At 42.2% G+C, this 25,103-nt stretch overlaps 1 protein-coding gene across 2 annotated transcripts in view; it reads left to right on the plus strand.

The window, feature by feature from the left end:
* The window catches only part of TRABD2B (TraB domain containing 2B), a 297,375-nt gene that overhangs the window by 229,097 nt on the left and 43,175 nt on the right, over window positions 1-25,103 (plus strand). For both annotated transcript variants that reach the window (XM_074876097.1, XM_074876098.1), the window contains exon 5: window positions 18,318-18,408. In XM_074876097.1, coding sequence (XP_074732198.1) covers window positions 18,318-18,408 — 91 coding nt within the window. The remainder of the gene's footprint in view (window positions 1-18,317; window positions 18,409-25,103) is intronic.

A 25,103-nucleotide genomic window follows, 5' to 3' on the forward strand; every position in this document is an offset into this window, starting at 1 on the left:
CTGAAAACAATAGCTTAATATGGTTCATTTCTATGGGGATTTTACTTCTAAGGTTATAGTTCAAAGCCTTCTCTTTCTCGTGAGCAAGTTGCATTGCCTGTTGGTTCAGGTGAGGTGGTATGCAGTAGCAGCTCCGGTTCAGCTATGGTGTGGTGTGAATTTAGGCCACTTAACCTCCAACATACTTACGCTTTGTTGCCTGCAAATCTGGAGAAATGGTTATTTATTGGTTCCAAAGTTAACTGTGTTACTGACCAGCGATGGGGGTTTCCTGGAATAGGAACGCTCCATGTTCCAGTTACTTTTGTACAGCACCAGGAGATATGATTGGGCTATGGCTTTGAGAAACAACCACAGTATAAATAATTTTTTATTTAAATTGCGTGGCTGCACATTAAACAGACTTCTGAGAGCAACTCTGCTTATTTCAATGGGACAGCTTTCTAATTAGCTCACACTTGTTAAGTAAGGGTCACAGCATTGTACCCTAGTTTCTGGCCTTAAACTGCTTTGAGATCTTTGGGGGCTGCACAGGAAATTATATTGCTATGTATAATTTACAGGGTGTTGTCAGTTGAAAGCTCCTCTGCGTTTTGTGCGTCAAGCACCATTCAGGCCAGCTGGCAGTTGGCTCAAGGTAATGATACCATGATAGGAAATATGGTCAGATGTTGCCAGAACTATCAGACAGCACATCTGCCTGCTGTATGCCAGGATCAGTGCTGAGCTGCCAGTACAGCTGTCTTGGGTAGAGATGGAAACATCTTCCAGTGTAGGTAGTGTGGGTCACAGTTCTTCAGAGACACATAAGCAATGGCTTCAGCTGGCATCAGGGTGTTTCCACTATGCTTTGTCTTGTTCAGGTCAGTATCACTGGTAACAGCAGTAATATGTGCTAGGTGCACCCAAAAATGATCAAGTCTGTGGCAAACCTGAAATGCTGATTTAGTCTAAAGGGCATTTCCCTCAAAGCATTTTGGTGGGTTCTGTTTGGCCGTTGGCACTGAGAACAGGACAAGTGTAAGGCACTGTGAGTGAAAGCTGCTTTTCATAGAGCAAAATAGCTGTTTTCTGCTGTTATGCTGATAATATGAGTTCCCAGTAATGGTTGTTAGAATAATACTGCTGGCAGAGTGAGAGAAACAGAGAGACAAGAGGGATCATGTTTCATGGGCCATAAACTGGGGCACACTAAAATAATCCTCTCAGATATGGTCAACTGAATATGAATCCGTGTAATCTTGAACACACTCTGCATGAACTCAGAATTAATCATCAGAAAAAATGAACCCGTGAACACAGAGCTAGATGTCAGGAGGAATATTTTGTTCTCATGGTGAAATATTCAAGATCAACTCATGGCATTGTCCTTCAAAGAGCATCATAAAAACTTACCCAAAAGATGTCATTATGAATTATTTGCTGGAAGCCTGACTATCCCTTGCTCAGTATATTATGATGCCATGTGGCATTTATTTTCCAAAGAGATCAGAAAGTGCAAAGTCTATCATTAAGTAAAGCTCAGCTGGAAAACAGTGATGTTTTTTCCCTCTGATAGCAGCCTTGGGCCCTCTAAGACTGATATTTCGTAATCCTTTGAATTAATACTTCAAACAATTTGAAAGGTGAGCTTTGGTTCTAATACCGACAAGTCTGTGGGTCTGACATGTAAAAGCATGGAAAAAAGAGGTGTCTGCTGCTCTGGTGGGACGACTTGTCCTTGATGTCAAGTCAGTGATGAGCATTGTGGCAATGGTGGGAAAGGCAGTGGTCACAGTATCCTGAAGTTCATTCCAAAGTTCAGTTGTCAGTAATTTTATCAATATACAGGCATGTAATGGGACAAATAATGTCCTTCTGGAAGGAAAGTGGATCATGCTTCCTTTAAAGATGGGGCAACAGGGGTACAGACCAGTTACTTTGCAAGGAAACCAAGTGAGTGTTTCTTGAGAGAAGCAGTCCCAATATCTCAACCACAAAGAAAATACTTTCAAACAGAGTTTTGATTCCAATTTTTTTTCCAAAAATAAGAGAAACTTTGGAGCGTTTCTGTAGGATTCCCCAACCCTTGGTCCATTGTGACTTTGAATGCCTGAGACCACTGTACAGATCTCTTGACTTACCATTCTCTTTCTGGAGCCCCATGATGTACCTTGAAAAGGAATGAGAGAGGGGAAAGCGAGACTTCTTAATGTGCCTTGGGAATTCACGACAGATCTCGAATCTCTCTAGGAATGTTTTTCTTGTTTCACTCCATTGGGAATTGGCTCTGACATAGTAAAAAACATTTTCAGAACAACTCCCTTTCATTTTCTTGGCCTCTCTATTGCTCTTGTCACTGACCCAAAGCCTTTTGATATTTTTTTTTCTTTTGACGTTCTTGAGCTAATTGGCCTCAATGAAAAGTGTTTTGTTTCCTGCAGAAACTTGGCTGTGAGAAAAACTGTGGAGGTTGGGAGAAATCTGGGACAGGCCAGTGCCAAAGGGCTTATATAATAGCCCAGAATAGTCAGCCAAAATATAGTGTGAAAGCTTTATAGGTGAAGTTTGGTGGGATGAAAAGTACTGCAGGATTTGGACACAAAAAATGCCAATAGGGCCGGCAGTGAATTTCTTATTTCAGTCAAGGATGATCTCAGCTTCATCCAGTGAAGGGAGCAGATAATTACTGAAGCGGATAATTATTGGCTGAATTCCTGCAAGAATGCGTATTCTCTTAGTACTTATTAACATGGGCCTCTGTTTAGGATCTTGTCCCCCGTTCACGTTCTGCTCACCTCTAAATACATGTGCTCTGGAGCTCTGTCATCTTCAAACCAGACGAAAGGACCACAGATTGCACAGGAGATGGCTTCTCAGCATTTTTCTATTGACTTCAGTGAGCTTCTGATCAGACTGGACACAAGGGGAAACTTTTAAGTGTTGTAAGTAAGACTAAAGAGCTAGGCTGGACAGTTACATAGCCCCAGAAGTGAATTTGAGTGCTTTGAGTTGAAGACAGAATGAAGCAGTTTCCTCATATACTTTTTCTGTAGCACAAAGCTCTGATCAACCACCTTGAATTCAGTGGGAGTCTCATTATTGACTTTAAGGGGGAAAGATGGGACTCGATAAAGAAACTTTTTTTTTTTTGGCTCTGGCAAGCACCCATCCTGGCCCACTTCTTCATGGTCAGACATTAAATTGGCCTTAGCAAGAACCACTTGTCTACACGTATGTCCTTAACAGCCAGGGCAGGTCCCACCACCGTGCTCAGGCTTTAAGGTACTGCCCGTAGGTCTCGAGGAAGAGAGAGAGGCTGAGGATCAGGAATTCATCCACGTTAAGAGACCTGGGCTCAATCTAGAGTGGTGGAAATGATTTATGTCTTGTTTTGTCGGCTGAACCAGATGATTGAAGGAAAAGTTATATTGGGTCAATGCTGAACAAAAATGTTTTCATTTTCTCACCAAAACAAAAGCCTGGAAGAAAATTCAGGCTGTGTGAACTGTTTAATTGTATAATTTAATGTCTGTGTTTGTGTTCTTTTTGAAATGAAATGTATGTATATTACATTTCAGTAAATTATTTCTGAATTCTTTGAAATAAAACTGTGATTATTTTTTTGGTTTTGTTTTGGAAACAGCAAAAGACAGCATTTCAGTACTCTTAAATTCCTCATCAGTATTCCTCAGCAAATGTAATTTAGAAACTGTTTCGTTTATCTCAAAAATGAATTTTTTAGCAGATAAATTTCAGTCTAAACCATGTTCATCCAGTTCCCAGCTCCATCATGAACTCCCCGTTGATGCCTGAGACCCATTGACTTTTCTGTAGGACTGGTACATACACACAGACATGCAGCCTGAGCTCATGCAGAGGCATAGCTGTACCCTTAGTATGACAGCTGACAGAGAGGAGGGAAAGAGAAGATGGGACTGCTTAGTTTGTCCTTAAGGAAGCTTTGCTTTTCTAAAAGTAAAGTCTTCATTGGGGAGGGTTTTTTTTTTCCCCCCCCCCCCTCAAATAAAAATTCAGTATTATATCTTCCCTGTTTCCCTAAGTGATTTCTTTTGTGTTCTGTCTTTTGTAATCTTTGGGCCAGTTGCAATGATGGTTTAAATCAGTGTGACTCAGCTAACACTATTTAGCTTCTAACCCATAATGCTTCAAAACATGTGAACCCTGACTTATCTCAAGCAAATGACTGCTTCCCCTGGAGTCGGCTAAGGCTGCTGGTGTTATTAAAGTTAAGCAGGAGTCTCCGTGTTCTGCTGTGTTCAGGTTTAAACAGTAAGGTGATGACACTTCTCTCTTGCTTTTGTTATTTCTTGGAGTTGTTCTCTTTCCTTTTGGTATGTGTGGTTTAAAAGCAGTCCATCATGTTGCAGACTCTATAAACTGTGGGTTGCTTAATTTGTGTGATTCATAACACGAAAAAAAGAACCATCATCATTCTTGGTATTACATCCAGCTCTGTTACCCAGAGCATTGACCTTGACCAGCTAATGATAGGTATTTAATATATGTGCATGTGTGTATATATAGATATAAATATTCATTATGTGAGGTCTGAGATCGTAAGGGAATGATGGCAGTGCCAAGTTTTGTTCGATGGTTCAGGCCTCCAGCTGTGCCAGACTCTGGGTTCCCTTAATGTACCATTACAACAAAACCCAGGCTTTGCTTGAATGTCATCCAGCTTTATTAAGAGAAAGATCAAGCGTAATCTTATTAAGCTTGTCACTCAGAAACCATAAGGGTGCAGCCTTGGTGTGTCTATTTGGTCCACATGTGTGAACAATTTTGACTTGTGATACTCAAACAGGGGCTGTTATTCTTTAATGAAGGCTATGAATAACAGCTACAAATTGCAATGCAAGCTTGGTGATGTGTGCACACACTCGTGTGTTAACAGAAAGGGGGCGAAGGCGTAGATTGTTTGCTTGGATTTTAACATTTTCCTTAAGCGTGCTTGAACCCACGTAACCACAATGTTTGTCAAAAATCTGTTGTGTATATTTTGAGGTTTCTAAACTTCCATAATAACTTACTCAACTTTTGGATGTGACCATGTGTCAGAGTGGACAGCTGTGTCATAGAAAACTAATAGGATCACTGAATCTCCCTCTTTTTGGTTTCACTAGAAGTCTGCTCCCTGGGCCAATATTAGAAGAGAGAGATTCAGATAAATTGTGCTTATCTGCATTGTTGCTCCTTTTCCCCAATGTTCACAGCTGGGTGGCAGGAGATAACAGTGAAAACCACTAGTGTTTATACCAGTGTAAAACCAGAGTAATGCAATGGTGGTTCAAATAAAATATTTCTGCTTGCTCGAAACATGGATGTATATAGAAAAATCTGTGTGTTTATACATTTATACAGGAAAAAAAACTAAATTGAAATTAGTCAGGATGTTTGGTCATGTGGCTGAGAATAGATCTGTGTGGGTGGAATTCACAAAGATAAATAATAATGAGTGGAATGTAGATACACATTTGATAGTCTAATTAAGAATACATTTGTAATAAAAAGAACTTCTCTGGAGACATAACACATATAAATTAGTACTTCAGAAATACAGCTTTCCGTTACTTTTGGTCAATTAAATTTAACATTTGTGAGCAAGGTATCCTTTGTGCACAGGGATGTGGAGGCTTGATATGACTGTTTACATGCACAAAGTATCTTATGAATGGAAGTATTTGCAGGATGGAGCTGATCACTGTTGGGTTGTGACAGGTGGTGTCCAGGAGAGGTGGCATATGAGCTTGGGAATGGCCACTGTTTGTATTCGTACTGCACCTTTACAGCTGAGAATCTCCACATACCACAGGACTGTTTTCTGTTCTTTTCCCACTACACAGATGGTCTCTTTGACAGATAAGATTTACTGACCCTCCTAGGAGAGTCTTTGTCATTGATGGCTAAAAACCCCCACTTCTTCCACCACAGGACCTTTAGCCAAAGGATTGTCCCTTCTTCCCAAAGCGCTTCTTTCTTCTGTTTTACTTTTAAAGAAAGAAAAAATAATAAAGAAAAGACACAGCCAAGGAATCTCCTAAGGCTTTAAAAATATTGCAAACAAAGTGTCCTATGGAGATCCTTTTCCTAATCTATACCAACATCCTTGATGTCAAAGCTGATCTGATCCATCATGCCTGGGCAGAGTTCATCCTGATTTATGACATTTAGATGGACTGAAATGGGTACTTTCTAGGCTAGTTTTCTGTTATTCCACAGCCCTGTGCATGCTTTGCACTTCAAAAGAGAGAGATCTCCAGATGTAGGTACTCTAGATTTCTTCCCACACCACATGTATCTGAGGGTCTTGCAACACTATATTAAGGAGCTTAACAAATGCCTGCAGTGTGTTCCTGCCTTCCTTCTCTCCTCAGGGGCAATAGTTTGTTGGTTTGATCTGCCTTGTTTTGTGGGTTTGCTTCCTGGTGTTAGAGCAGGCATGAATCAAGCAGCAAGCCTTGAGCTTGGAGTGTAAGGTGGGAAGCAAGTCCCAGTTCACTCCTTCTGAAATGCCACAGCAGCACCATCTGCACCTGGTGACCCCAATCTGAAAAGGTTTTGTGGACTCCTGGGGGTTGTTTCTCCTTCTTTGAAAGAGGGAAGGGCCTCAGCCTACAGCCTCAAAGCACTCCTTAAAGTCCATTGCCTGCACTGGCAAGGCTCACCATGATGGTGCAAAGGCATCCTTAGCTGAATTAAAAGGCTCAGGAAAGTCTTTTGGGCAGGTTTCCTCTGTGTGGTGGGGAGATGCCTGGTGTAATTCATAGGAGGCAAATTACCAAAACCAGCTTTATATTATATAGAGATATTAGCTCAAACCTTGAAAGTCATGCAGATACACTAAACTACCCTTCCAGCAGTGCCAGCTAAAACCACAGAGCAAAACTATGTGTGATTGCTTTTAATCCATGATCAAGGACAAGCTTCGAAATGTGCTCACTGCGGTGTACTCCACTATATGGCAGAAGAGAAAGGGTTGAGTCCAAACTAGAGACCAGGTTAGATGTGTTGTGCAGACCCAGGGGCTCAGCAGCGACACATGTCAGCAAAACCAGAGGGGAGCTAAAAAGAAGAGGGGACACACCTCTGGGCACGGGTGATTCCGGGCCCATGAACTCCACAGAGGATTTGCCCTCAGATGGTGATGGAGACCTCAGTGCCATTGAGCATGCCTTGCCTCCAGTTGTTTGCGCTGGCAAGGCAGCCTCCAAGTGTCACCGGCACTGTGCTGGTTAACTGAAAGAAAAGGCCATTTCACCTCACCTTATTCACAGCCTGATTTGTGAACTTCCTGGTGTGTTTTTCTGCAACAACAGTGACATCCAGCGGTCAGCTGGATTTTTCTGGGAAAAGCGTGAACCATCGACAGTCTTAACACTGTGAGGCTTTTATATTTAGAAAGATACTGACTTAGGGAAGCTAGGTTTTGGTTTTCTCGAATTTTATTTTTCTAAAAAGTCTGGTAAAATGGCTTCTATTTTCCTATGCTAGCAGGACACTGCTCAAGAAGCGGGCTAGAAAGCGACGGTACTTTCTGCTCCAGCACAGAGTTTGTCCTGTGTCCATAAACTTCAGGGGGCCAGCAATCTGCTGAGCAATCACTGTATTTTGTGCTATGGAATCACCACGTTTTTCACTTGTGAGACATCCACAATCCAAATAAACCACCAGAAAAGGGCTCCTGGAAAAGATGAAGAAACCAGTGTAGTCTATAAAATAGTTGACTGCGAGGTCAAAACCAGAAGAAACAAGCAAGAATCCATGTCCTGTCAACTGGGAGCTTTGATTTGTGGTTTTCAAACTAATTTTCAAACAGAAAATGACAGCCTCTCTTGTAGTCTTTTGAAGTAATTTCACAGATTTGACAGACATCGCCCCCAACTAACTTTCCTGGCATGGTTTAATCTCACATGAGAGCAAGATTAAATTATTTTTTTTTATTCAGTTTAGAGCTGTACTTGTGCAAACTGGCAGAACTGAGGAGAGCCTAATGAAATGATCAGTAGGCAGGTTCAAAATAAACACAGGGAAGTGCTATTTCACACCATGCGTAATTACATTGTGGCCACAGGATATTGTGGAAGCCAAATGCATCCATGAGGCCAAAAAGGGATTAGGCAAAACTCAGTAGTTCACCTCTGGAAGTCACTAAGCTCCTGATTCCCAGAGCCTGCGATAATATACCAGGGTCCTCACCACTGTTTATTTACAGCAAGCTACTATTTACATCCTTATTACCTGCCAGAAGTCTTTGCCTAAGGCAAGCACAGATGCTGCATTTCATAGTACTGACTGTGTCCTAAGAAAAGCTGAGGTCGTACAAGATCAGGTCCCTGCTGGGCCATGCCTCAGAAATGTCCTCACGAGTTCAATGAGATACTCTGGCATGCAAAAAGCTGTTTGCTGACCAAGGAGCTTTCCAAGGCTTGAAGCTGCCCTGAGCTCAGACTCCATCAAGTCACTGTAGGTGTTTTAGTAACCCGTTTGCAGTTACCTTCTTTGCAAAGTACAAGTATGGAGCAGGGAGGTATGGAAACAAGCTTTTTTCCCTCCTACCCCAACCTTTGCCTGGCTTTGGCAAGCAGGTCCACATGCATTCCAGACTAGTTTGGGATGGCTCGGGGGATTTGCAATGGGATATGAAACACTTCACTCAGAGGCTACCTGCCTAGCGCCAGCTGTCGGGACTTTAGTGTGGTGGCTGTCCGGGGGGCCCAGCAGTGGCTTATGTGAAAAGAGCTGATAACTTTGGTTCAGATGGAAGTGTGTTGTCTACTTCAGCAAGGCTGCAAGCACACTAATGAGGCACCTTGGGGGGAAAAAAAAAAAAAAAAAAGAGACTGCATTTCTTCACCAGTTTCCTCACTGCTTGAGGTGTTGACAATCGGCAAACAATATTGTACATAAAGACAGTGCGTTTCATACTAGACTCTCTGCACTTAGGTGATCTGATGGTCCTAGGTGGTTGGGCCAGTCTCAGAGATGTCTCAGCACCCTGAGAAGACTCTTAGAGATGCTGGGTTTTCTCAAGATTTTTGTCAGACTCATCTCCTTGTCTCCTACTGCAGTGATGGGGATGGGTGAAGTTCCCAAGATTTTGTATATTGGTACTGTCCGTTAGAGAGGATCACATGAGGGACACAGACATCTTCCCTGTCACACAGCTCCGTGGCTGGCACATGCCTCCAGTCACACATCACAACTTTGTGAGAAAGGTGGGTTCCCAACAACATGATTCAGTGAGGAGCATGCACCTTAAAAAAAAAAGGGGGGGGGGGGGGGGGGGAGGGGCATAAAATCCCATGCAGTTGTGACATTCTGCTGTTTGGGAAAATGCCAATAATCATCCTCCATGCAATATCTTAGACTGAGCAAGCCCTGTCTTCACTCAGTCAAATCTGGGGCCAAACAGGTGAACCTTTACTTCAGCCCTACCCATCTCATTTTATTCCTACAAATTTTTTGTCCTGATAAATTGTTCAAGCTTATACCAGTAAACACAACAAATACATTTTAGGAAACAAAATACTTCAAATCTGTAGGCTTTGTTGTTTACTCCCCAAGAGACCTTTTCCTTATTATAGTCATGAAGGGATTCAGTTCGTCATGAGTTCATCATCAAACATACTGGTTTGAGCTAATAGGATACTGTGAGATACTCATCCACCTTCCTCTGCCCTTTAAACTTGGATTCCTGATATCCAGTGAATTACTTCTTTAAGAATATATACTGAAAGGATAACCTTCTGTTGGACCTTCTCTCTGTGGAAGACTCCTCTAATGCTATGTAAGTAAAGTTAGAACATGAAATAGCCCAAAAGGCCCCATAAACAACCAGAGCACCTTGTCCAGCACAGATCAACACAGGTCCCTCTCCCTTGCAAACTGTGGCACAACAAGAAAGGTGGGGGACAGGGCAGAAGAGGGAAGGATGGGGAGAAGGGATGGGCTCTGTGCAGTGTTTAGGAGCTTCTGAGCAGTGAAAGGGTAGCTTGGTGGGTCATCTGTCATGCCATGTCTGATAGATGCTGAAGCTAAAGGAACTATTTAAACTTACGTGGTCAATGGAGCGAGAATTGCACAGAGGGCTTATGTTCTTCCCAAACCAGATATTTGAGATGTTAGAGTGAATTGCTTTGTGAAGCTGCCCATCCTCTCCAGTGAGACTGACCAGCTTGGACTAGTCATTTCCTTTTAAAATGTCTGAAGCAGTTATGAACCCTGTTGTTGTGTTGGTCTGACACAGCTCAGTTGTTGCTGTGCTCTGACACAGAGGCCATAGGAGATGCTTGGGAGGTGACCTCACTTAAGTTCTTGCTAGCGTTGTTTTTCTTAAGTGAAACAGCTGGTTTAGACTTGAAGAAAATCGAGCTTTTTGTAAAAGAAAAAAAAAAATCATTTTATTGTTTTCCTCATCATATACTTAGGAAGAGTGTTCTAGTGAAGGTGTGCAAAGACTTAAAAGATAGCATAGAACTGAGTGGCTGAGCCCAGGTGATGGCTCTGTATTGGGTCTGAAAGCGGAGAGTTATGCCAGCATAGCACCAGTCCCAAACTGGTAAACTCAGGCCCATCTCATGCTGAGCCTGTCGAAGGCTCTGTGCACTGCACTCCAGGCCACTTCCAGAGAGCGATTTCCAGTGTGTGACATTTGGGTGCCTCCAGAATAGTTCCATGCCCTCAACAGGAGGGATGCTTGGAGGAGCTGAGCAGAGACAAAGAGCAGAAGGGGAAGGATATGAGGGGAGTTTATTATATCAAGGGGCAGCAAGAAAGTAGAAGTCTGTGGAAGTCTGTCTGTACTTCAGACTGAGATGCTCTGCATATAGTATTGTACTGCAGATCTCAAAGACACCCCAGGGAAACACAAATCTGTGCTCCATTACCCTGGCGTCAATCTGGAATAACCCCCTCAACTTTTGGCCCCTCGTTGCTTCATTCTCCCCCTGGCTACGGTGTGGCCTTTCTGCAGAGCATATTCTGTAAGTGCTCACGGGTGAGAGGGGAGAGAGGTGATTACATGCAAGGAAAGAATGAAGGAGAGCCATGGGAGGATCACTGGATGTTCGAAGTGCTGCACACTTTGGCCTTTTATGTTTTATTGCTTTGCTTCCCGTGACTGTCCGAAAGTGGCTATGAGTCAGTTCCTCACAACTGCGGAGAATAACAACATCAAACAAGAGAGGGAAAATGATTTCTCCATCTGCCTTGGAGAAGGGGTGGCATGATGTAAGGAGGCTATGATGTAAGCCTGCTTTACAAGACCATTGCATGTGGCTTGTACAAAGTATTTTTTAAGGCATGCTTTGGGCTCAGATGCTCCTGCCAAACAGGGGAGGAAGAAAGATCATTCTCTGCATGTTCTCCTCTCCAGATTTTTGCATAATGCTGAAATTTCCAAGTGCAAAACCATGTCTTGCAGCAGAGCAAAAGCCAGCAACCTGGGATGACAGACTTTTCTGAAAGTTGGGGTGCAGAGTTCCTGGCTTTGTCTGAGCACTCTCTTCTATGGCAAAGATATTTGAGGTAGCATCAACAGACCTAGTAGGGGTGGTCTCTGAGGCTGCTGAGTTTCTGTGGGGTGCCAGTTCACTCAGCCATGAGCTTCTTTCTCAGAGCATCTATTGTCCATAGTATTTGGGTGATGTTACATCCCAGAGTTGCCCCAGGGCACTCTCAGTTCTGTGCTGTGTAACTTTCTCTTTGGAAAGCCCGCACGCAGCTCTTGATTTGAACCTGAATACCAGCATCTAGGAAGTTTTTTTAATATCTGTTTTGTCTGAGGTGTGGGTAGGGATGCATTTGGGATGCTGATGATATGTGAACTGCATGTCTCATCCTCTGGCATGGAGTATAGCTCATGTTTTTCATTCTAACTGGGGGAGGAGGAGGGGACACTGGGGTCCTTCCAGCCATTCCCATAAAATTCTCCTGCTGGATCCCCACAAGCATTAATTTTTTTCATGTTACCAGTAAAGTCTAAGATCAAAATTTTCAGGTAGTCCTAACATCATACTTATCACTAGATGCTGCATATCACCCACCTAATGGTGTCACCTGGTGTCATTCTTTATACTCTGATAAGACACTTCACATTAGAAGGGTACTCAGACTGGTGGAAACTCTTAGATACATCTAGATCCAACCTGCAAAAGAAAGATCTGTGCACAAATCCAACGTTTACTCCTTGTCAAAGTGCACTCAAGATACTGATTCAAGGCAATCCCTACCACTAGAGTGAGATTTCAGGAAAGTAAGTGACTTAAGAGGAAGGAGGAGCAATCCTCTGGAACTGACAGCAGTCTAAATCTGAGTCCTCGTGGGAAAGGATGAAAGAGCCTCCAATTTTTAGAGGATGATATTCATTAGCAAAGAATAGCTGGATGCGGGGATAGAAGCAGCTATGATGCTGGAGGAAGAGTGGAAGGGAATTTAAAATTTGGAGAGTTTATCCACAAAACTGATTCCCCGTCATGGGTCTGGGACATAGGCCATGGCAGGAAACAGTAATGTGGGAGGTCATGTGGTTCCCCCCAGTAAATTCATGCTGTCACCCAGAGACCATTGGATTAGAGTGGAATGCTATAATGGAGAAATTAGCAAATTCAGATAAAATTCATTGCCTGAACTGTTTGCTGTAGCTCCTTACTACAGCCTTTCCTTGACACATTTATCATTCAGCTTCCAAAGTACTCAGTTTGACCATTCTTAGAATAAGAGAAATGGAGGCATACTTTTGGAGGCAGCAAGCAAAGGAAGCAGTAAGTATTTGCCCCAGCTGTGAACATGCAGCTTTCGGCATTTGCATTTTTGCCTACCCTAATTCTTGTGAAGCCTAACTACCATAAACACTGTGGTAGTGCCAAGAGGCTTGAAAATCAGCAGTGAGAGAGAAGGAGGAATAGAGACTGCTGCCTCCTGATTGCAAAGCAGCCCGAGGTCTAAATGGCAACAAAACATTATACATAACGTCTGATTCACTGTGTGGAGAATGTAAAGAATTGAGACCTCCCGACACAGTTTACATTGGCCCTTTTTATGACTAATTGTGCAGAAAATAGCTCTGCTTGTAGTGTGCATGGAAACAGTTCAGGTTTCTGCTGTGTGTCAGCTAATGGGCTAGCAAGGCTTTTTTAGCACAACTTCAAAGGCTCTGGCAATGGAGGTCCTTTGTGAGGGAATTATCTCCTGCTCCTTTGTACCCCTTTATCCTTCTAAGCCATGGAACAAAGAATTGTGAAACGAAGAGACAAAGTAATTTGTAGTAGATCTCTAGACCTAGATAAAGTACATAACATTTGCTTAAAAACATTTTTTCTGCTTCTGTCATCAAATCAAGGTTATATTTTTCTGTGTAGGAACACCCAAGTTCATTTAACTTCTGAGGGATGCAACCTTATGCTTAGGTATGCTATTGATGGGGGTCACCAGAATGTCTGAAATGGTAAAGAAGAGCTTTAGTTTCTGTGGTCAGTTACAAAATACGTGGCTGTTACTGTTGGAATTGGCTGAGAAGTGTATTTCTCTCTGCCTCAGGATATTCCACTATGAAAGGAAGAAAATGGATTTTTTTTTCAGCAGTGTGTGTGCGTGTGAACGTGCATGCTTTAAGGAAACCATGTATTTTTCATCTTTTAGTAAAAAAGCAAAGCGGTTTATTCTTTCTTTCTTCCAGTAAAAAATGAAACCTTGGGGAGATAAGTAAATGCATTACATGCATATGCTTTGTGTAGTCCAAAGCACAGTTTTTAAATAAAAATAAAAAAGCAAAACAGGGATGAAAGGTGTTTGATTAATGTTAGCAACCATGCTGTATAACATGTTCCTCCAGTGTCTCCGGATCCTCTGTCTCAAAAAAACAAGACATGAGTGAAAGGAGAATAATCTTGGCCTCATCAAATTTAATGAAGAAACACCCCCCACATGCAGTGAGCCATACTAGCCACTCCACTGCATTTGTGTTCAAACTACGAAACAACTCTGTTTAGCACTGGGTCTTGTCCTCAAACAAATCCCTTATCCTTAGAGGCTGAAACAACTGCATCCACACCTTTTTTTAAATCTTAAACCATTAAGAGAGGCTGTACTGCACATCTCCATGCCCAAGTACAGACTTTCACTTCAAGTCCTTATCTAGAGAATCTTTTATGTCTGTTTTCTCTCCTCTTCCCATACTCTCATGGATTTTCTGACACAGTTGGTGTTCTGACCTCTTGGATCTAGTTTTCATCAGCTGTCAAGGTAAATTTGGTTAATATTGCAGGAATAGTTTATTCAGGTTTAGACTGAAGAGGGAATAGTGATGAAGAAGCAAGAGCATTCCCCTGTCTCTCTAATCTGTCTTATATGTCTCTAGATGCACTAACTTTTCAATAATTATACTTCCTTGATTTTTTTTAATCAAAATTTCCAGGCCAGGCAGAGAAATTTTTAAAAGTTCTTAACAGAAGCATACCCCCCAATATATATAAAGTTCATTTTTTAATATCTATAAATAAAAATTAAATCCGCTGATATTACAAAAAGATCTGGCAATTATTACATATTCTGTTTGCACATATGGGCAGCTAGAGGCAGGGATTTGATGTTTTTTACTGATGCTGACCTTAATTGTCTCTAATACACAGGTTAAACTGGTTTTCGTTTCATGCCATAAGCTGTCAAAAGTATTATATTGTCAATATCTAACAAGTGAATGCTCATCTCAAGTTGTATGTCACCAAGGAGAGTCATTTTATGTAAGAAATTTCTCATATAGAAAGTTTTCCTGGATTTTAAAACTGGGAAGGATAACGATGATGGATTTAGCAGCAGGAGGCAGGACAAGACATTTCTTCCAGGAATTCCTTAACCCTGGAAGTACAACAATGACACCAGAGTGTTTTCATGTTTCACTGTACCCACCTGCACTGGGCCTCTTAAGTGCCACCTTTTAACTCAAACCTTCCTCTTCCACATATCTGTGATCCTGAGGAGCTCCTTGCCATGGGGATGCCATGGATCACTGTTGGGAAGATGTCTGGGTTGGGTGGGAAGGCTGCTGGTCTGAGCATGCCTGTTTTCAGTTTTTCCATCACTGAGGTAGAGCATGACTTCAAGTTGCTTGTAGTGTGCATAATGAAATAATGAGTTGTCTAGAAGAGTTTTACTGTGACGTAAGATAAACGGGTACAAAACCAATCGCAATATGTGAATTCTGACTGAGCAGAGAAGGTAAAACAGATTGAAGTCAGAGCTGGTCCACATAGAAATCTTGCAGTCAGTTGGGAAAGATGGATTAACAGGGCAAGCTGATGGTGAGATGGGTGGTGATTTTCCCAGATGTACGTGAGATAATGCAAACAGGAAAATCTTAAGCAGAATCTAACAGTAAAGCCTTGCAAAGACCTGCTCATGCTGTTTCCGAGCAGTTGTTAAAGCTTCAGGCTCTGTTGATGTGTGTGGAATGGAGAATTACTTGGGAGATCAGCTTGAAGTTAGTTGTTAGTTTTGATTTCTTTTGGTTTGATTTCTTTTCTCTTGGTTGAACTCGGGCTTTGAAAATATTTTAGTATGTGTTGAATTGTGGACCTAAAATGAAATAACTGTGTTCACACTGAGGTTTGTAGTGAAGATTTTTCATTTATTCAGGGATTTGGAGTGTGGTGGGGTTTTTTTAGTGGAAGCTGGTATTCTTTAGGAAGGGCAAAATTAAAGGAATAAGCTTCGAGTTTGGAGCAGAGGGTAAGGAGATTTGTGATATGGAAATTCAGTCCCTGGTCTTAGAAGAGGTCCTGGGGACATTCATTCCCCGCATGGGTAGGTTTTATATTTTATAGAAACCTCCTCTGTTCCCTGTAATTGCAGTCCAAATCTGACACAAACTCTTGGACAGCTGGAGGACAGCTCCCAAGAAAAAAAGAGGTATGGCAGAGGACTGAAGGGCTTAGGGTGTCTTACCCTGTGGAAACACGCATCTCACCACACTTACGTTTTTCTACTGTCGTGCACAGCAGATCACCAGTCCAGAAAGCTAGCAGCTTTCATCATGGTCTCCACACAGAGGGCAGGACCGGGAAGTCCAGGAGGTATCACGTTTTGGTCTTCATTCATCACTTGAAGGGACTCACGGGCTTTGCTGAGGAGCTGGCATTGACAGTCCTACCATTTTGTGGATTGGGAATCAGAACTGTTGCAGTTACTTTTTTTCCTGGGTTTAAAGCAGTTAAAATTGGGTTCTTTTGTACTGTCATGATGTCAAAGATTTGCTGGATTCAGATGATTGTTTACACTAAGAAATCTCTTGGCATTTAAGACTCCAGTTCAGGGAAAGTAGAACATTGTACCATGGACTCAGAAACATCTCTAACTTTGACACCTTTGATTTTGGTTCCTAAGTGCCACTTTGCCAGTGACAGAATGGGGACTTTTGTTTGCCTTGGCCACTGCATAAAAAACCAGGATATGATCAAATCTAGTTAATCACTCACAAATGTCTCATTTCTTGAATCTCTGAGGGTGTGTAACACATTTTTGGGACTGATCTCTGCTCCTTTGGCTTTTGTTATAAATAAGTTAGTCAGGGGAAAATGAAATTTGGAGTTTTCTTAAAAGGAAGTGGAGGAATCCTGGAACACACTAGGGCTCTGCAAATGTACGTTTAATCATTTAAAGAAAAGTCTTTTGGCTAAAAGCTCTTACCAGTGCTTGAAAGTTGCACTAAAAGACTACATCATTCCCACAACTGATGCGAATTAGCGCCCTTGTTGGCAGTGTGAGCAGAGAGATGCAGACTTAGTGAATACCGGGGACTGAATTACTCTCAAATGCATAGCGACTGTGTGCAGTATGGGTGAAGTGTCCTAGGGGTGACTCTGCTGATGGTTATGCCAGCTCCTTACACAGTGGCATGCATGGAGAGAGGCTCAGCCATGTCCTGCCTGCCTTGTTTTTTCTGTGCAAAGTATTTGGCTCTGCTATGGAGCTGAGCAGTTCCAAACATCTCCTGCAAACACTTACACTGTGCTTAAGGCAAGCACACACTCTCCAAGCAGCAGCAAACCCGAGGAGTGCAATTTTACACACGGCACGTGGTGGAACTCCCTGCTGCAAGATGTCATGGGGCAAAAAGTACATGGAGGCAGTGGCTTAAGCACATTTGTGGTGAATTGGTCTATTCAGAGCTGGCAGTGAGATGCAATGACCTGTGTGTAAATGGGGGTCACCCAGCCATGCAGAGCTGGAAGCTAATGGACATAATGGAGGAGGATTGTTCTGTCCTTTCTCAGTGTCACTCATGTATATATTTATATACCTTTAACATTCACCACAAGCTAGAGTTGGAGACAAGTTACTGGGCTACACTGATTTTAATAAACCTGTTAGTGGTCTTTTTGACTCCTTACTCTATATGTTTAACCCATCCTGAAAACAATGTGGGACTCTGACAATAAGTTGAAAGCTTTGGAGGGATTACATTGCCTTATTGAGTCTGTACCCAAAGCCCTTTGAGGGCTCCCATTGACTCCAGTGGGATTTGGTTCAGACCTCAAGTATATAGGACTCCCTTAAGTAAACTCTTTCAAGGCCTGTACGCACTGCAGTACTTACTGGGCTCTTTGTTACTTCTGTGAATAGGAATGCGACCTTTACACTTATAGTGAAGAGCCCTGATTTCCAGGACTAAATCTTCATGTTTGGGGAGAGATAAGGTTACCATCCCAGCTCCTCCCATCCCTGCCATGCAGGTGGCTGAGCAGTTGATGAAGCAATTCCTGAATCACTGCCATTTTAGGCAGATAAGCGCTGAGCGTGCAGTACAGCCGCTTCAGAGCTTCTTCATAAGCAGATATCCATGAACGATGATGGACAGGGTGGACATCTGAGGTTGTAAGTTTTTCCAATTCATGAGTCAAAGCCCTAGTAATATCTTTTTGCCACTGCAGGGTCATTCTGATATCCTTGTTAGAAGTTTATTTAGTCCATGCACATACTAAAAATGGACACAGTGGAAGACAAGACCAGCAATTCATCTAGGCTTTCTTTTATCCACCCAGTCCCTTGGCCACATGAGGGGAGGGAGGGGTAAATAATTTGGAAGAAGACCATATCAGGCTGTACACTGTCTCTTCCTCTGGCTATTGCCAAAGGCTGCAGTGGGCTACATGGTAAATAGCTGAGTCTGAATTATAACAAATTGCATAACATGCCTTTCTTGCTTTTGAAGCTGGTCTAGCTTCCAATTACCTTGCCTCCCAAACCTGTTGTTCCAACAGGAGAAACTGGAGTGAGAGGAGCAGTTTGATTGACAGTGCTATTTTCTACCTGTATTTTAGGTCACTTCCTGGGTAACAACACTGTGATTGATGTACTGAGACAAGCAGGATTTGAAGTGGAGCACACCCCTCCTGGACAACCAATTGGAAAGTAAGCAGCTGCCCACAGATTATTAATCACTTTCTCTCCTTTTCTTTTTTTTCTCCCTTTTTCTGTGACTAGGCAAGATTATTGCATTAGTATAGGAGGTGGATGAGGGAGTGAGGAACCTCCCTTTCCCACTCAAGTTCCAGACAAAAAGTGCATTGTAAAGCATCCATTGTGTGAGTTTGGAAACATATGGAGCCTCAGTGACTGTTTTTTTCACTTGGGGACATTATTCATGTCACAGCTGCTTCACTATACCAGATCAGAAGTGCCACAGTTTCTTTCTGTTTTCCAGAAATATCTCATTCAGCTCGTTTTCCCCTATAGCTGTTTTGTCTTTTTCTCTCCATGGGGTTTTAGTTGCTTCCCCATTGCAGGGCAGTAGACTACCACCAACTTCATTTTTCAGGCCTCTCTGTCGGGCTGCTTTTCTTCAGGTGGAATTTCAGTTTTGCCTGAAGGATTAGATTTAACGTAGCACATGCACCTTGGAAAGTGTGGTGGGTAGGTAAAAAGCGATTCAATATTCCCTGAGCTTCTCCATCTATCTGATCAAGTAAAGCAAGCAAGACGATTAATTACCAGGCTCTTGGCAATCTTCATTAGTATATGATAAAATACGACACAAAATTGTCCTTAGTTGGTGAAACAGACTTCCTTCCTCCCCTAGACTTTTTTCTGGTGATTTAGATGAGGTCTCTGTCTAAAGATATCATAGACAATAAAACTGTGAGGGATGTTGAGAGACCATCTAGCTTTGCAAAATTAACCTTTCCCCTGCATTCTGCAGGTAAAAATTGGCCAAGATTGCTCTGTCATAGGATTGTTATCCTCATTAGGAGAAAGTGTTAGCAGCATGCTCCTGTCCCTGGTGGGCAGACATGACATGGTCCAAATACGAGGTGAGTTTCAATATGGAGGATTTATCGCAGGCCTAATAGACCATGTCTGAAAAAGCTATGTTTAATATAGTTGGAAAATCCAGCTGATCTAACCTTGTTTGTGAAACATCCACAATAATTCATATAGAATATAATATGGCTCCACTGTACATAAGTGTCTTTGACACAGCATTTATCCTAAATGCCTCTTGGAATATGTTGAGCAATAAAAGCACAGTCTTAAATAACAATGGGTAAAAGACAAAGAAAAAGCTCTCAAACACAAGGAAGACCATATATTCAGAGAAGATTTAAGAAGCACTTTGGCAAGGGAGGAGAGTCTGCATGGCACAGGGAGGAGCAGTAAACACTGTAACTGACTGGAGCTGGAAATTTTGGCTAAAATCAACAAAAATGCCGGTGTCTAAAAATACAGCAAAACAGAAAAGCCAAACAAACTATTCCAAAACAGCTGAGGTATACTGTTCCTAGGTTTTGACAAAGAAACTTTCCTCTCAGGGAAGCAGGCACTTCCCTCAGCAATTTTAATTTAGTTGAAAGTATCATCTTCCCATGAAAAGTATTTCAACTGGAAATTGTGAAACTATTAATTTATTAGCTGTTTGCAAGCCCTTGAGAAGAAAGATACAGTAGTGTGAGAGATGTTCAAGAATAGTCTCTGCTCTTTATGGTCTTGGGATATGTCTATACACGTCATCACAGACTTGAAATAATGTGATGGGGCAAGAAACTTGAAACAAAGCCACTGCTTAATGTTGACTTACTTGCAATATAGGGCACCTCTGTGTATGCATTCCCCTACCTTGGCAACAGTGTCTCTTGTTCATGACGTCTTCCCTAAAATTGTCAGTCCCTGGGGAAAATGTACTTGAAAGCAAGTGGACTTGGCCTGCCGCCTAGAACAATGCATATGTCCTCAGTTGAATTATCCTACACTTGGTAGCTTCTGTTCCCAGCTCCAGACCAGAGCATTGGGCAGATTGGTCCCTTTGTCTGAACTAGCACCCTAATTCCAGTGCAGTTTGTTCTGAACAGTGAACATACCAAGCCTTATTAAAGGGTATGCTGTTTTGCGTGAGTGCTGGATTGAGTTGAGAGAGAGCATATAGTTGTACTTCATAAAGATTAGGTGCTCTGTATGTTTCCCTATGGTCTGATGATCCAGGCAGATCAGCCAGTCTTAGATGAGAATACAGAAAGAAAAATAAATGGTGTGGTAAAGAAATGCAGAGTTGCTACAAAATTGCATTACTCAAGGTGCAGAAACAGTAGAAGATTATAGAAAGTTTAAATACAGAGAATTTAAATATATTCACAGGAAACAGCTTGCTGCCTTTAGAAAAAAAAGAGACTCCCAGACCTGCACATCAGGGACTGTATTTTCTTTGTCCTACAGCAGGGGCTGTAGCCATCAAAAGTGCTTGGGGCTCCCCCTTAGAAATGAGGAGGCTGCTGCAAACTATTTTGTCTCTCTTTTTTTTTAGAATAGCTTGTATTTTATGATTTCCAGGCGAGCTGCAAAAGACAGTCGAATTAAACAGTTATGACAAAAGTTGAAAGCACAGCCGGTTAATTGTTGTCATGTTGGGGTTATGGTGCTGTAATTGAGTCTTAAGGAACCTTGCATTTTTGTCTACCCTTCTTTTTTTGCTCTCCTCCTTCCTTTTTAAAAGATGAAATGAAAACATTTGAAAACAGCTAAAAAGGCCCGGAAGAGGAACCACTTGGGGATAGTGGCTATACTAGCCACATGTATACATAGAATCAACGAGTAGAAGCTCAACAAATTTTGAGCTGCTTGCAAGCAAAAATTGTTTTATGGTTTATAGAGATGCAGGTGTTTTCGTCTTGATTCTTCTGGAGCCATACATGAAATAAGAGGTATTTCTTTCCTTTGCTGAAACCCAAAAGAGACATTTCTGCTTTACTTCCAAATAAGTTGCATAAGGGAGTCAAGCCCACTTCGTTGCATTCTGGCCCTGACAATTGAAAAATTGGATAGTGTTCGGGGAAGATCAGCTGGACTCCAATGTAGGGATTGGTGGGGGTGGACAGCACATGGAAAAAATGCAAAGGTTGGAAAAAACTGAAGCAGCTGCATGCTTATGTTTTGGCCAAGGGAATTCAGAAAAGGATTGTTGTGGATGGATTGTGCACAGAAGGACGAGGAGGAACAATTTGAGCTGGCACATAAGAATGTTTGGAGGTATATCATATTGAAACTGGGGGTTGTTCTGGCTGAATATCAATGATTTGTTGACAGTAATTTGCAAGGACAGTCTTTCTCAGGTTGAAGCCCCATTATTTGAAACTATGAAAGTAACTTTAGCAAAACACTCATGCTACATCCTACTTACTACCAATGCTGCCTTGCCAAACAAGCAAATACTATTTTTCTTTAATAACTTTGTTCCTAGAACAGTATGTTTATTATTATTATTCTTGAAATGATTAGTAGTCTGATCTTTATTGTTCAATAATAATGAAGGAGTGGTAGCATAAATAGGTGGGGTAGTCTGGTATGACATAGTGATGCCAGCAGGGACAGGGAAGTGATCTTACCCCTGTACTCGGCACTGGTGAGGCTGCACCTTGATTACTGGGTTCAGTTTTGGGCCCCTCACTACAAAAAGGACATTGAATTACTCGAGCGTGTCCAGAAAAGGGCAACGAAGCTGGTGCAGGGTCTGGAGCACAGGTCGTACGAGGAGCGGCTGAGGGAACTGGGGCTGTTTAGTCTGGAGAAAAGGAGGCTGAGGGGAGACCTCATCACCCTCTACAACTACCTGAAAGGAGGGTACAGAGAGCTGGGGATGAGTCTCTTTAACCAAGTATTAAGCGATAGAACAAGAGGGAACGGCCTCAAGTTGCGCCAGGGAAGGTTTAGACTGGATATTAGGAAGTATTTCTTTACAGAACGGGTTGTTGGGTGTTGGAATGGGCTGCCCAGGGAGGTGGTGGAGTCCCCATCCCTGGAGGTGTTTAAGAGTCGGGTCAACATAGCGCTGAGGGATATGGTGTAGTTGGGAACTGTCAATGTTAGGTTAATGGTTGGACTAGATGATCTTCAAGGTCTTTTCCAACCTAGACAATTCTATGATTCTGTGACATTTAAGCTCTGACATCCATTTCAGTTTCAGAAAGGACAAGAGAATACCTTTTTAGAAAATAGCTAGTACTGTTCCTGTGTATCAGAAAAGCCTTGGGAAGAGTGAAAGGTGACAAAAACCAAAGCTATTGCTTTCAGTTACATACAGGCTGGGTAAAGCCCGAAGATTGTTGGCTTCCTCTGTCCAAAATGCTAAGCATGGGTTGGGAAATGGCTGCTCTTTAAGCCGACCAAAATGAATACCTAGTATCTCGCGTTTCTGTTGTCTTGTGACAGGCATAAATCTGAGCCAAGATCACCCTTTCTTAAGGTACTGGGGAAAAGTAAAGTGAGACCTTGGCAGGCTGGAAGAGATAGCCAAGAACTGGAGGGGTTTGATGGCTCCAGAATCAATGAACTGGCAAAGAAAAGTTTATATAAAGTGCATTTATCTGATGTGGAGCTATTTGGGAGCTCTCACTGGCTGGATTTCTGAAATCCCTTAGCTCCAGTTATCTGCCTGCTGGCCCACTGTTGACCTTCTTGAGCCTATTCTAGAATCTCACCAGCTGACTATTGAAAACACTTTCTTTAAAGCTCAATCTCTTTCTGTAAAAGAAACCTTCTTGTACTCAGCATGCAAAACAATGCCATAAACACTTGAGAACTTATCCTAATGTGGCTTCATTTGTTTATTTTGTTGCCTGAGGGAGTGTCCCGAATCTGTTTGTCTGACAACCTCAACAGCATTCATACTTGCTTCTTATTTTGCTGGCTGTCCTCCTTGTCCCCAGATAAAGGCATTGGAAAATGAATGGCTGAATCAGTATCTCATTGCTTTGCCCTGAAATAAGGCAACTTTTTTTTTGTGGGGCTTCTGCCAACTGGCTGTCCCTTCCTCTTTCTGTCTTCAGAAAACAGAGTTGCATGCTTGGAGTGGGGAGAGAGGAAGAGATGGGAGAAAGTTTCCTCTCAGATGGATTGCAGTGACTTGAGGAGATAAAGGGCCACAGCTGCTTCACATTTAATTGGAAACAGCCAAATTGCAAGATCAATCCCGGAAGCACCTGTGTCCATGATGACTCTATTGTTACTGGGTTCTCAGAATCGGCTCTGACCTTCTACCACATGCCAAGCCCTGACGTACTGCACACCATTCTCTCAGCCAGAAAAACATGCAGCACTGCTCATTTCCATCAGACTGCTCTTTCTGATATTATGCTCAATGCTACCTTCATTCAGAATGGGAGAATTCAGGACAAGCTTTTATTTCTGCCCATATTCTGCCCATCTGAGAGCTGCTGTAGAAATTAATTACCCTTCCTCCTTATGCTTGAACTTCCTGGTCCAGTTGAAGCAACTTTGCTGCTGTAACTTATTCCTTTTCTTCTTTCTGAAGCAAAGAGCTTGTTCCTTCACCTTTTCCTATAGCATCCGACAGGTGTGACCCTGGCTCTCCTACTCAGCATTGTCTCATGCTGGAAGTCTTTGCTCCACTATGAATGCTTTCTTCTTCCCCCACACCCAGTCCACACAGTGATGCAGCCATTTCACTCCATCAGGTTCCCTAACCTTCACAAGGTGATATGCAGAGATGGGAAAATGTTTGACATAACATTTCCCACAGCCCCAGATCAGTAAAAGTGACAGTTCAACAGATTGCATCCCAGAAACTTATGGATGCTATCAGACCTCAGGAGTCTCCCAGTAGCTGCCAGTTTCCTTGGGATGCCCAAGAAACTTCGCCTTTCTGATGTCAACCTGGCAGGGTTACTCCACTCTGCTTAGATGTTAATGTTCAGGGTATGTTTGGGAGAATGTTAAAAGTTGTAATGAAATGAGTAGAATTTTATTTAGAAAAGAAACAAGTGAAAAAAATTGAGAGCTGTGAAACTTTCATTGGAAACAACTGAGTTAACTGAGAAAAAAAGAAGAGCTGGGGAGATGTTAGCCCATTCTGGATCCCCATCTCTTCTGAGACAGGGAAAAATGCACTTTCTTTTTTTCTGTGGGTGGAATAAACTCCCCATTGGGATGCTGCAGTTCTTAATCCTGTTGTAAACCTTTGGATCTCTCACTTGATATGAGCCTGAAGATCATACTCCCTTCACTAGCTTCCTTCCCTCAGAAGAAAAGCAAACCTGTTATTTAGGGGGTTTTCTCTGACAGCATAATTTGCAGAAGAGGTGTATAGAGATTAAATGGGGTTCATCTGCATGCATTGGCAAATTTATTGCCTCATCTAACAGTGGAGAATATGACTACTTAATGCTTAAAATATTTAGTCATAAAAACATGCACATTACATTTTCAAGGGGTTCCCATGTGCCTTTAAAATATCCTCCTTTTCATTTAATTGTCTTTGTGTGTGTAATTACCTTACAGACACAAAGTCTGAGGCAGTCAAACAAACTCTTAGGAGGAAAGAAATTGAAGAAAATCTCCAAGATGGGGTAGAGAAGCAAAGTCAACTTACAAGTTCCCAGCCTTAGAAACAATTATCCTGTCACTTCCTGAGCAACATCTTGCTTAGGGCCAGTGCATCTGCATGTTCTTTAGTCCACCTTTAAAAGCTGAACACCTTCTGAAAGAGTGGAATTTAGCAACTTGCTACAAAAAAAATCTGGGAGAGAGCAAGATAATTCATGGTGTTGGTGAAAGAATATGGAACAAAGCTTCTCAGGAATTTTGTGCTTGACTAGTTCTCC

Source organism: Strix uralensis, chromosome 8 (assembly GCF_047716275.1).
Source record: "Strix uralensis isolate ZFMK-TIS-50842 chromosome 8, bStrUra1, whole genome shotgun sequence".
NCBI classification, from domain to species: Eukaryota; Metazoa; Chordata; class Aves; order Strigiformes; family Strigidae; genus Strix; species Strix uralensis.